A 13,160-nucleotide genomic window follows, 5' to 3' on the forward strand; every position below is an offset into this window, starting at 1 on the left:
CCAAAATAATGTTCAACAGTCTAGCAATTAAGAGAAGAGCAGTTCAAAATTGGCAGCGATGGCCTGGAAGTGGTAATCAGGTTGTGACAGCTGATTCGGATCTTGAGAGGGAAATAACTAGACGGATAAGAATGGGGTGGAGCGCATATGGCAAGTTCTCTCAGATGAATGGCAGGTTACCAATTTCACTCAAGAGAAAAGTGTACAACAGCTGTAGCTTACCGGTACTCACCTACGGGGCAGAAACATAGAGGCTAACTAAAAGCGTTCAGCTTAAGTTAAGGACAACGCAGCGAGCCATGGAAAGAAAAATGATAGGTGTAACGTTAAGAAACCGGAAGCGGACAGAGTGGGTGAGAGCAAAAAAAGCGGGTTAATGACATCCTAGTCGAAATCAAGAGGAATAAATGGGCTTGGGCAGGGCATGTAAGGCGAAGGCAACATAACCGCTGGCTCTTAAGGGTAACGGAGTGGATTCGAAGAGAAGGAAAGCGTATCAGGGGACGGGAACAGGTTAGGTTGGCGGTTGAGATTACAACGTTTGCGGGCATACGGGGGCCACAGCTGGCAAAGGAGAGAGTTTATTGAAGAGACATGGGAGAGGTATTTGCCCTGCAGTGGATGCAGACAGGCTGATTATGATTATGATGATGATGATCTCGCGGTGGCACTGAGGATCGAACCCCGCACCACCTTCATGCGCGGCGGATGCTAAACCACTAGGCCACCGCTGTGGAGAATAATCTGAAATTATTGTCACGAAGTGGTGGCAGTAGTACGGAGAGCAGAAAGGCTGCGAAAATGGTGTCTAAACAAAACTTTTTATTTGGGCTGACTTGCACCCACAATGGACTGAATCACTCTGCGGCGGGGTAGCACAAGCGTGCTCGGCGGTCGTCGAACAGAATGCCCGCCGCTGTCAGCCGTCCTCAATTTGAAGCTGATAGCGAACTTCCAAGATAAAGCGTGCAAAGTTGCTAGAACATTCTGGAACAACGCAGAATCAGCTCTGCCTTGATGCGAGCAATCGAGATAAATCTGGTCGTGTCTTGCATCGCAAACAAAGCGATAAAGCGGCGTTCCGGCAGCTTTGAAGAATGAACAAACACTGCAGATTCGCCGCATTACTCCCTTCTCAACGAAGCATCGACCCGATGCGTTGAAACAAAAAGGCGACTAGCAACAAATAAAACGGATCATGCGAAAATAAACACAGTGTGGAAACATAGCGTCCTTCAGCTCGCATAATAGGGCTTCAGATGGATTACATGGACAACTTCTGGTCGTACGCGGAGTCGCTGGGACGCAGTCAATGGGTCAGGGACGACTTCCTAATCCAGTTCACCTAGCCGACGAAGAACCTTGTACGGGCTGAAATAGCAGCGATGCAAAAGCTTTTCACTCAATCCACGGCGGTGAATGGGCGTCCAAACCAAGACTCGGTCTCCTGGCTTGTATTCCGCGTTGCATCTTCGTAGGTTGTAGCGTCTGGCGTCGGGCCGCTGCTGATCTTTGATCCGTAATCGGGCAAGCCTTCGAGCTTCTGCGCGTTGAAGGTAGGCGGCAACGCCGACGTTCTCTTCTTCTGTAACGTTTGGTAGCATGGTGTCTAGCGTGGTCGTGGCCTCCCTGCCATGGACGAGCCTAAAAGGCGTCATCTGAGTAGTCTCCTGCACTGCGGTGTTGTAGGCGAAGACGACGTAAGGCAATATGACGTCCCAGGTCTTCTGCATAGACATACATGGCGAGCATATCGGTGATGGTTTTGTTCAGGCGCTAGGTCAGTCCGTTCCTCTGCGGGTGGTATGCAGTTGTCCTCCGGTCGGAGGTTTGGCTGTAACGCAGGATCGTTTGCGTTAGTTCCGGCGTGAATGCTGTTCCTCTTTCCGTGATGAGCACATAGGGGCGCCGTGTCGCAGAAGAGTGCACTCCACGAAAAATTTGGTGACTACTGCTGCTCTTCCCTTCGGTAGGGCGTTTGCTTCGGCGTAACTGGTCAGGTACTCGGTCGCTATGATCACGGTGCAAAAATACTGGGGTGTTAACACTGCGCCCGCTGGCGCGTCCAGATTATGTCCGGACGCGGCGGAGCGCTCCTTGCAGTTCAGCTGCAAGCCGACAAACGGCGCCGATGTCAGCCGTGTCAGAGGAGGAGGAAACGGCTTAACACTTGATACTTTTCTGTAAAGGGCTTCACCCTACAGTGGAAAGCACCGGGGCTGATTTATCACAAGGCACTGGGGTTTAAGGACAGTGAAGGGAAAGTAGATTTCAAGCGGGTAGAAATAACCAAGCGAAGGTTATCTGAGTGGTGGCTGAAATCAAGAGAAGAGCGAAAATTTCATAAGTCATGGCTAGGTGGCTTGAGCCACCACCCGATTTACAGGTTCAAGCCGTATCCATCCATCCATCCATCCATGTAATGAATAAAGACTTTCGGTAATGCGGTCCTGTGCATGAGACCAGATGTTCAAGCAAGGTTAGAAATCAAACAACGCAGCGTAGGGAGGCTAGCTTTGGGAGCACATGGCAATACACCAAATCAGGGGGTACAGGGTGATATGGGATGGGTGTCGTTCGAGAGGAGAGAAGCTAGCAGTAAGATAGCATTTGAGGAGCGATTGAGAAAAATGGGGGAAAAACGGTGGGGTAGGAAAGTTCTCAGATACTTGTACATAAGGAATGTTGAAATTGAGAAGGCGAACTAGAAAATTACCAAGCAAATATCTGGACCGCAGTAGGGGGGCAAATAAGCCATTATGGGTTATGAAAAAGGTTAAAGAAACAGAGAGAGCTCTGTGGAAAACAGGGATGCTGACGAAATCGGCACTGGGAACAAAAAGGATTTTAAGCAGGAAATTGCCAAAGAAAATATCTATGATAATTGTAAGGGAAGATCGTTGTTCTTTGAGGCCAGGACGGGAGTTTTGCGGACTAAGACATATAGAGTCAGGTACCACGGGATAGACACTTTGTGCGTTGCGTGTGGAGAGGAGGCGGAAATGGCTTAACACTTGATACTTTTCTGCAAAGGGCTTCACCCTACAGTGGAAAGCAACGGGGCTGATTTATCCAAGGCATTGAGGCTTAAGGAAAGTGGAGGGAAAGTAGATTTCAAGCGGGTAGAAGTAACCAAGCGAAGGTTATCTGATTTGTGGCTAAAATCAAGTCAAGAGTAAAATTTCACAATACATGGCTATGTGGCTTGAACCACCGCCCGATTTAAAAAGTTCAGCCTTATCCATCCATCCACCCACCCATCCATCCATCCACCCATCCACCCACCAACCCACCCACCGAGTTGAGCGCTGCTGGCGCTTTGAGATTCCACTATCCGAGCTCAATTTTCGCTTTGGTGGCGTGAATTTAATTAAAGACAATAAGGAAATTAGTGGCTTGAAATTAAAATCAGTAGTTTTCCTGTCTTAAAACTTATTTGTATTAAATTATCTTGTTTAAAGCCGTTAATGATATAGACTCTGTATAGCAGCACTCAAAGACCATTCACTTTTCGCTTCCTCCCTCAATTCATGTTTCATGCAAACTAATCATAGATCTAAGCATATTAAATATAAGTTGGTGTTCTCGTGGCCTTTTCCGTTCACAATGGCAGAAAATTATTGCACCGGAAATTTTTCGCTCCACGCTTGTTGTTGCTTCTTCACTCTATATGAAGATCGTACAAACCTTGTTTCGCTGAGTGGTCTAATTTTCAAGATGCAGCGCACTAGTATAACGCAGCTATTTACGACATAATTTGTGAAGAGGCTGCGCACTAGGTAAAAACTTTCACACGCGGAATATGTATCAGACGGAATGAAAGGTCGCGTCGGTCGCCGCGGTAGCTCAGTGTTTGTGGCGCTCGGCACCTTACCCGAAAGACGCGAGTTCGATCCCGGCCGCGGCGGTCGAATTTTCATGGAGGCGAAATTTTAGAGGACCGTGTACTGTGCGATGTAAGTGCACGTTAAAGAGCCCCTGGGGGTCGAAACTTCTGGATCCCTTCACTACGGCGTCCTACATAGCTTGAGTCGCTTTGAGGCGTTAAACACACATAAACCAAACCAAACCGAAAGCGCACCTCGGATCATGGACCATAACCCAACATGAAAGCTTGAGAAAAAGGCGTTTTTATTCCGAAGCAAATTATCATAGAACGGTCATAATTTTCAATAAGCTCCTTTCTATTGAAAGCTAAATGGCTCTTGACGAACTCAAGTGTGCAGGGGTCAGCGTTCAGCCAAGTACGTTTTAGAAACTCACCATGAGGTTAAAAAAAATGTAAGTAAATCACCATCTCAGAACGTTACACTGTCATGTACTCCCACAATTAAAAAACGGAATGAAAAATTTCACAACTTTGTTACACACCATATGCCCAGTGCGAACAAAACATGTAGTAACTGGGTGAAATGTTCAAGATATACACAGTGTCAATTCGCGGTAGCGCCAGTTTTCCGTCTAACGTAAACAGCAAAAGTCGCCAAAACTGTTGTATATAGGAAAATATTAATGAAAATTGCGGCTAAAAGGGACACAGCTCAGCCAGATTCTTTTTTTCTCGAGCCTCCTTTTTCATTCTCATGTTAACATGCCTGCAGTGCTGCCTCGTCCACATGCTAACATAGCAGTGAAGCAACTGAGCCACTGTTTCTTCCTTGTTCTCATCAAGTAGAAAAATAGTGGCGTATTTGTCAAGAACACCATAAATTGTGTCCCAGTATACAGTCTGGGTGTCTACATATGCTGCAAACGAATGTCCGGTCTGCCCTAATAATCGCACGGCGCTGCTTCTCCAAACGAACATTGTCGGAAGGAGCTTTAAATGGCACACGCTCCGCACATGTCCGGTAGCCCGAATTGCAGTTCGGCACGAAGCACTTTCTTCCCATTGCGTAGCACACAGCGCAGCACTCACCAGCTGTGGCCTACTCTGCCGACCATAGCCGAAGAATAGGTCTTGATGCAAAATAAAAAACGTGTTTAAAACAGCACAGAAATGCAGCCGTAAACTCCGAAATGTGGCAAAGCACGTGCGCAGTCCCGCGCCACGCCGGACCGAGCCGCCCAGCGTGGGCCCGCCTTTCGCAGCGCCCTCTAAGTTAGCGACCGGTTGCCATGGCAACCCCCCCCCCCCCCCCCGAACATATTGTGGCCGCGAGCGGACGGCGCTCTCGTGCGCGGGGGGGGGGGGGGGGGGGAGATGAGTGTCGACACCTCAGTATATTATTCTCACACCGCGCTATGATCCACTTATTTCCAGATGTTGACTTTTGGGAAGGGCAAAGCAAGTTCATGGCGATCTGCTGAAAGGGCCTTGAGGGAGGTTCAATGGGGTTCAGAAATCCTGCTGGTCGGCTGGGAGGGGTCTTTCGTCGCTGACAATCTCGGCAGATTTTCACATAACGTGCGACATCGGCAAACAGTCGGGGACAGGAATAATTGTCTTGAATGCGGCAGAAGGTGCGAGCAAACCCGAGATGTCCAGCTGTCGGCTCGTCGTGTGAAGCCTCTAGAACTTCTTCGCGGAGACAAGTAGATACAACAAGGAGGTAGGCTGTTTTGTTCGCTGCGAAGTTCTTCACGGAGACATCATTCTGTACACAGAAGGACGACAGTCCTCGCTTGAATGAGGCGGGTGGTGAAGAAACATTGCCTTCCAAGTACACGATGAGGCGTTTTAGGTCGGGGTCAGAGCGTTGCTGCTGTGCAAAAGAGCTGGGGCTGATGGGTCTCAGAAAGGCGTCCTCATCGTCGTCCGTCAGCGGTGCATCTAAAGGGGCTCGGGAGAGGCAATCGGCTTCAGACTGCTTGAGTCCAAACTTGTAAACGACGGTGACGTCAAACTCCTGGATGCGCAGACTCCATCGAGAGAGTCGACCAGAGGGGTCCTTCAAACTGGCAAGCCAGTACAGCGCGTGGTGATCGCTGACCACTTTGAAGGGTCGTCCGTACAAGTAGGGGCGGAATTTCGACGTTGCCCAGCTGATGGCAAGGCACTCCTTCTCGTTTGTCGAATAGTTATCCTCGGCCTTGGAAAGGGAACGGCTAGCGTATGCGATGATTTTCTCCAGCCCATCGCTATTTTGAACCAGGACGGCGCCTAGGCCCACGCTGCTTGCGTCGGTATGAACTTCAGTATCGGCGCTTTCGTCCATGGGCGAGGAGCGGTGGGGACTGTAAACGACGCTGAAGTTCTTTGAAGGCTTCTGCTTGTGGCGCTTCCCATTTAAATGGCACGTCTACCTTCGTCAGTTGGGTCAGGGGCTCGGCGATGCGCGAAACGTTTTTCACAAATCGCCGGTAATATTCGCACAGTCCGAGGAGTCTTCGCTCTGCTTTCTTACCGGCCGGCGGTGGAAACTGTTCAATAGCAGCTGTTTTCTGCGGGTCTGGGCGTGCTTCTCCTCCCTAACGATGTGGCCTAGAAACAGCAGCTCTTCATAGGCAAAGTGGCACTTCTCTGCTTTCAAGGTTAGACCAGACGACTTGATGGCGTCTAGTACTGTCCGAAGTCTTTTGAGGTGCTCTTCAAAGTTCGATGCGAAGACGACGGCGTTATGTAACTATACCAGACAAATTTGGCACTTTACGCCTGCCACCACTGTATCCATTACTCGCTGAAACGTCGCTTGTGCGGAACACAGACAAAATGGCATCACCTTGAACTCAAAGAGCCCATCTGAAGTGATGAATGCCGTCTTCTTGCCATCCCTTTCATCGGCCTCAATTTGCCAGTAGCCGCTCTTGAGGTCCATCGATGAAAAATACTTGGCCTGGCAGAGCCGGTCCAATGTGTCGTCGATGCGGGGTAGGGAGTAGACGTCGATCCTGCTTTGTTATGTTGTTCAAACGTTTTTAATCAACGCAGAATCAAAGTGCGCTGTCTTCCTTTCTCACTACAACAACCAGTGCCGCCCATGGGCTGTTTGAACGCAGGATGACGTCATCGCGAAATCTTCCACTTGGTCCCGGATGGCTAGTCGTTCTGGCGGCGACACATGGTAGGGGTTTTAACGATGAGGTCGGGTGTGCTGGTCGATTATGATGCGATGCTTGGCAATATGTTTTTGTCGGACATTCGGCGATGTCGAAAAACACTCGCTGTAGCTTCGAAGCAGATTGTGGTTCTTGTCTGTTCCGGGGCAGGGTCGGGTTGATGTCGAAAGTGGGCGAGGTCTCTTGATCAGGCGAATCTTCTACAGATAGGTCGGAAAAGGCGATCAGGTCCCGTACTTCGGATATTTCGTCGAAGAAAGCAATCATTGTTCCTCTGTTAATGTGCCGGTATTCTTCGCTGAAGTTAGTGACCAGTACTTCGGCCTGGCCATTGTGGAAATGTTCGATTCCTCTTGCGATGCTGATTCCTCGGTCTAGAAGCAACTGCATGTCCCCCTCGATGATGCCTTCAGCGTTAATTGCTTTCGTGGCACCTACGGTCAGGATAACGCTTGATCGGGATGGGACGCTCACTTCTTTCTCCAGGACACTCAGGGCAACGTGATTTTCCAGAGTTTTCATCGAAGGGATGGCCTCGTCCGTCGAAAGCGTGATCGGCTTGGATCGCAGGCCAATGATCACCTGATGCTCATTAAAAAAAACCATGCCCAAGATCACTTCGCAGGAACATTGCCGGGGCACAAAGAAGGTCGCAGGATAGGTATGTCCTTTGACAGTCACTTTTTTGACAGTATTATCGGTGTCGACATCTTTGGCGAGGTTGCGGTGCTCGTACCAGCGTCTTTTCGTTATCTGGTGCGGTACGGTAGGGTCCCGAACTCAGGCTGCTCTCCCTGGAGACGTCGGCTGGCTCGGTGAGCTGCTGGCCCGTCCTCGTGTGCGAAGCGCAGAGGGCTGGCGTCACGACTTAAAGGAGGTGTCCGGTACATGGAAGGTAACCCAGCACCTCAACCAGATGTCGCGAAATGGTTACCAGTCAGGGGAGCAGAAAGGCTACTAAAATGGTGTCTAAACAAAGCTCTTTATTTGGGCTGACTTGCGCCCACAATGGACTGAATCACTCGGCGGTGGCATAGCAACAAGCGTGCTCCGCGGTCGTCGAACAGAATGCCCGCCGCTGTCGGCCATGCTCAATTTAAAGCTGATAGCGAACTTTCGATATAAAGCGTGCAAAGTTAATAGAACATTCTGGAACAACGCAGACACAGCTCTGTCTGGATGCGATCAATCGAGATATATCTGGTCGCGTCTTGCATCGCAAACAAAGCGATAAAGGGGCGTTCCGGCAGCTTTGAAGAATGAACAAACAAACACTACAAAGATTCGCGGCAATACGAAACGCACCGTGCGATTCTGCAATGATTCCAGGCCTTTGGTAAGGTTGACTTGATGGGGGTCCCAGAGGGCAGATGCATATTCAAGTTTCGGCCTGACTGAAGATAAATAGGCGGTCAGATTTACTGACGGCGGAGTAAGCCTTATGTTGTGTTTTAGATAGTCAAGGACCCGGTTAGCATCATTAGTAATATTCTTGATGTGGCACGTCCAAATCAGGTCATATGTTAGGCGGATTCCTAGGTATTTGTATGGTGGTGCGTGTGTTATCGCGCCACCGCGTATACTGTAACTTGACGGATGATACGTCTAACGACGAAGAAAGGAGACAAGCGTTGTCTTGTTAGCATTCAGTATCATTAACCAGTAAGAACACCAATTTCCAATGAGTGCTAAGACATTTTGCTGATGGAATGAGTCACTGTTGTTAGTGATGCTTCGGTGGTTGACGCAGTCTTCAAGGAACAACCGAACAGTCAATGATAGATTATTGGGAAGATTGTTAATGTAGATTAAAAATAGTAAAAGTTGTATAACAATGTGATGTTTTCTAAAGTGCCTTTTGTCTTTTTGTCATCAGGTTTCCCCATGCCGCTGATTCCATTGCTGGTCTCGCTGTACTTCGGTGCTTATGCGTCGCAAGATGTCATGGAGTGGGAGTCATCAGCTGCCGAGAAAAGCAGAGTGCAGTAGCGTGCTTGCTAGCACGAAGTGCGTTCACTGCCACCAAATGCATACAGTGTGGACGTTCATACAAAGGAGAGAGAGAAAGGGAATTTTAATGAAAGAAAGGCGGAGAGGTCGGCCGGTGGTAACAGGGCCCTGGCCTGCTACTCCACACAGGGGAAAGGGAAGAGGAGGAAAAGGAAAGTGTGAATGAAGGCTGATGATGACATAATACAATGAGTTGCACGGGTGATGTCTATGCACACGCACACACACACACACAACACTGGCTGGCGCTCGCATCGCGGTTACTGGACACACATAAAACTCAAAACTGGTGTCTGCAACACAACACCGACACATGTCATTAACCATGTAGGTTGTGCACAGGCGGTCACAAACGAGTATCCAGGCCTGTTTCACACAAAAAGTTGAGCAGGGCTTTTGTCACACGCCACCAATCAGAACGTCTCGTCCTTGCGCCCAGAAGAGTTTCCTCAGAGAGAGGGCGAGAGTCCAGGTTTTTCACGGTCGCCTCCAATGTTGTTCTTTCAGAAGTATACTTCGGGCACGCGCAAAGAAGGTGTCCAATAGTCTCTGGTGTGTTGCACTGTGCGCAATTTGGGTTACTTTCGATGCCGATCTTGTGAAGATAGTGTTTGGTGTAGGCAACGCCAAGCCGTAGCCGGTGGAGTAAAGTCCCATGACGTCGCACCACCACAGATGGGAAATGTAATCGTGAGCCAGCGTCAAGCTTACACACGCGGTCCTGTTGATGACTCGGATCATGCCAGTGCGACTGCATTGCCGCCTGCATTAAATGCGCCAACAAGGCTCCAATGTCTGATCTTGAAAAGGCTATCTCAATGAAAGCACCATCACTATGTGCCATCCGAGCCTCGGCGTCAGCACGCTCGTTTCCCGCTATGCCGCAATGGCTCGGTATCCATTGAAACTTTATGATATGGCCGCGGTGGAAAGCCTCGGCTAACAAAAGCACAATCTGTTGAACCAGCTGCTCGCATGCTCTTGGTTTTAGATAAGTTTGTACGACCTGTAATGCCGATCTCGAGTCGCAGAATATAGTCCATTGCTGCGCTGGCTGGTGACCAATATAAAGGACGGCTTCTCGTATGGCTGCCAATTCGGTTGCCGTAGAGGACGTTTTGTGCATGAGCCTGAAACGGTGACATGAGGCATTTCCTGGCACTATCACCGCTGCAGCTGAAGAAGTGGTTGTAACGGATCCGTCCACGAAAACATGCTGGGTGTTAGTATACATAGATGTAATGTATGACAGCGCCAGCTGTTTCAGTCCGACTGTTGGAATGTGCGTTTTCTTTGTTATCCCTGGGATTGTTGTCCCTATAGATGGTTTTGGTACTGCCCAAAGTGGCACCTCCGCAATCTGATGTGGCGCGTAGTTCGAAGGCAGCGCATTGCGCTGCATCCAAAGGGCTTTGGAAAAGGCTGCATCTGGACGCACCGCACTAATGTTAGTCAGGGGTGATGACGATGCCTGGTCAGATGCCGCAAATGCACACGAAGTGGCTCCTGTTGAAAATAAATTCGTGCTGGGCAGGCGCGGGCCTCATAAAATGTGCCCCATGTAGAAGTTTTACATGGCAAACCCAAGCATACTCTTAAAGCACGAGCCTGCGCGCTTTCAAGCACACGCAGGCCTGATAGTCTGACCCCCGAGAGAACGGGTGCACTGTATCTGAGAAGGCCGACTACCAGCGCCTGGTACACGTGTAGTAAAGATCGCTCAGAGGGACCCCAACATTTTCCTGCCATACACCGCACAATGCTTGCAAAGCTGTCGAGCTTTTTCTTGAGCACAGAAATGTGCTTCGTCCAGGACAGGTCACGGTCTATCGTAACACCTAAGAATTTGTGATGTGTTACGTATGGAACAATTTGCCCGTCGATTGTGACCGGATACCACGCCATTATCTTGCGTGTGAAAGCCAATGTTACGCTTTTAGTTGGCGAAAGTTCAAGCCCCTGGCGGCGCAAGTACGCAGACGTAATGGACACCGAACGCTGCAATCTTGCTTGCACTTGGGGACGCGTGACACTTGATGTCCAGATGCAAATATCGTCTGCGTAGGCGGATATTGAAACAGTCTTCGGTAGTTGTTTGAAAAGGCCAATGAGCACGAGATTGAACAACGTTGGACTGAGCACTCCTCCCTGAGGAACACCACAAGCAACATGATGATCTGCTGTGTCACCTTCAAGAGTCTCCATGTAGACTGTCCGGTTTGTCAAATAGCTTGCAATCCAATTGTGTAGACGTCCGCCTATACCACATTCTTCGAGTGCATTTAGTACTGCATCATGCTGAACATTATCGAATGCGCCCTTTATGTCGAGGAAAAGAGCAGCAGTCAACCTGTGACGGCGTTTTTCATGTTCTACCGTTGACACGAGATCAATTACACTGTCGATGGCAGACCGGCCTTTGCGGAAACCCGTCATTGTGGAAGGGTATAGCCCATGTTTTTCAAGGAACCATTCTAGACGGGTTAGCACCATACGCTCCATCGTCTTGCCAATACAACTTGCCAGAGCTACTGGTCTGTAGGATGTTAATGTGAGTGGCGATTTCCCTGGTTTGAGCAAGGCCACAATGCGGCTTCTTTTCCACTGCTGTGGTACAGTGGCAGAGGCCCAAGAGTGGTTGAACAATGTTAAGAGGGCTTCCATTACCTGTGGGCCTAGATGACGAAGCGCATTGTATGTTATTCCATCAGGTCCTGGGGATGAAGGATGCGTGCAAGCAGAAAGAGCTGCTTTCAGTTCTTGAATTGTGAAGGGGATGTCCAGTCGATCGTCCATCGTGGGGGGAGCACATCGATGCTGCCGAGGTAAAGAAGCGCTTCCGGCAATTCTCGAGCAGAAATCCTCCGCCACCTCTAGTTCTTGCCGTCTATCATGAAGTGCCAATGCACGGAAAGGGTGTTTCTGCTGGGGAAATGTCGGCAGTGCTCGAACAACGTGCCAGATTGTGGAGAGTGGTTTGCGGGGATCCAATCTGCTGCAAAATGACCGCCACCGTTGTTTGCCTAGGTTCTCCAAATAGCGCTGTATTTGCTTCTGGGCACGTCGAGAGGCCCGGAGATCCGAGACATCCTTTGTCCTCCGGTATTTTCTTTCTGCGCGCCGACGAATCGCCCGAAGCTGCGCGTAGATCACATCCACTGGTGCTGTGGAATTTGGCGCTGAGATATTGCGTGTTGCATCGTGCATGGCCGAAATAATACGCTGTTCCACATCTGTTGGATCAGCGAGTTTCCCACAGGTTTTTTCTAGAACAATGCGGAAAGCACTCCAGTCGGTGCAACGTATTTTGGCATTTGGAAGACGGTGAAACCACCGTAGCTGCACATACGTCGATATGTGGTCACTTCCATAACTTTCAATATCAGCACACCACGTTGCGAACGATGACAGGCGCCTGGATACAAATGCAAGGTCCAGGCAGCTGCTGTAGGTAGTCCCGCGTAGAAATGTCGGCGTGCCATCATTGAGCAAAACGAGACCTGCATTGTTCATGAACGTGGCGATATCCCGTCCTCGAACGTTCGTAACGGCGCTTCCCCAGCCGTGGTGATGCGCATTGAAATCTACTATTATATGGGGTTCCGAAACGCTGTCAAGTAGCGATTGTAGTCGTAGGGCATCAAATCGACCCCTTGGTGGTATGTAGCCACCTATAATAGAGATTGTGCGCCCATTCAAAGTCACAGTGATTGCTACATACTCGTTGCTACTGCCCCCAGGAATTTGATGCCGAACGTAAGTGAGGTCACGACGGACGCATAGTAGTACCTTGCTCAAATGCCCAGCCGCTTCAGAGAGGAAACTTTCATAACCGGACAGTCGAAAAGGAGATGTGATATTGGGCTCACATATTACAAGCACCGGAAATCGGTATTTGAAGATCCTCTGCCTGAGATCTGCTAGGCGGCCTCGCAGACCTCGAGCATTCCATTGTAATACTGCCGATCGAGAGATTCTCTCCTGCAGTGAGGGTGCTGACGACGGTAGAGCCATAATTTTGACTGCTATTAAAGGGTGGCAAGCACCGGTTCAATAGCGTCTAAAATTTGGACAGCAGCCTTAGCAATTGGCGTGTCCACTCCAGCAATTATCAGCCGTAAGGTGCCTATCAGCTGTTTCAGCATCGCCCT

At 49.6% G+C, this 13,160-nt stretch overlaps 1 protein-coding gene across 1 annotated transcript in view; it reads left to right on the forward strand.

Annotated features, from left to right (window-relative positions):
- Positions 1-9,055, forward strand: part of LOC144133879 (protein-cysteine N-palmitoyltransferase Rasp-like) — a 38,621-nt gene extending 29,566 nt beyond the window's left edge. Inside the window, exon 9 of the mRNA XM_077666946.1 lies at positions 8,876-9,055. Coding sequence (XP_077523072.1) covers positions 8,876-8,988 — 113 coding nt within the window. The 3' untranslated portion in view covers positions 8,989-9,055. The remainder of the gene's footprint in view (positions 1-8,875) is intronic.
- The last annotated feature ends 4,105 nt before the right edge of the window (positions 9,056-13,160 follow it).

Source organism: Amblyomma americanum, chromosome 5 (assembly GCF_052857255.1).
Source record: "Amblyomma americanum isolate KBUSLIRL-KWMA chromosome 5, ASM5285725v1, whole genome shotgun sequence".
Taxonomy (NCBI): Eukaryota; Metazoa; Arthropoda; class Arachnida; order Ixodida; family Ixodidae; genus Amblyomma; species Amblyomma americanum.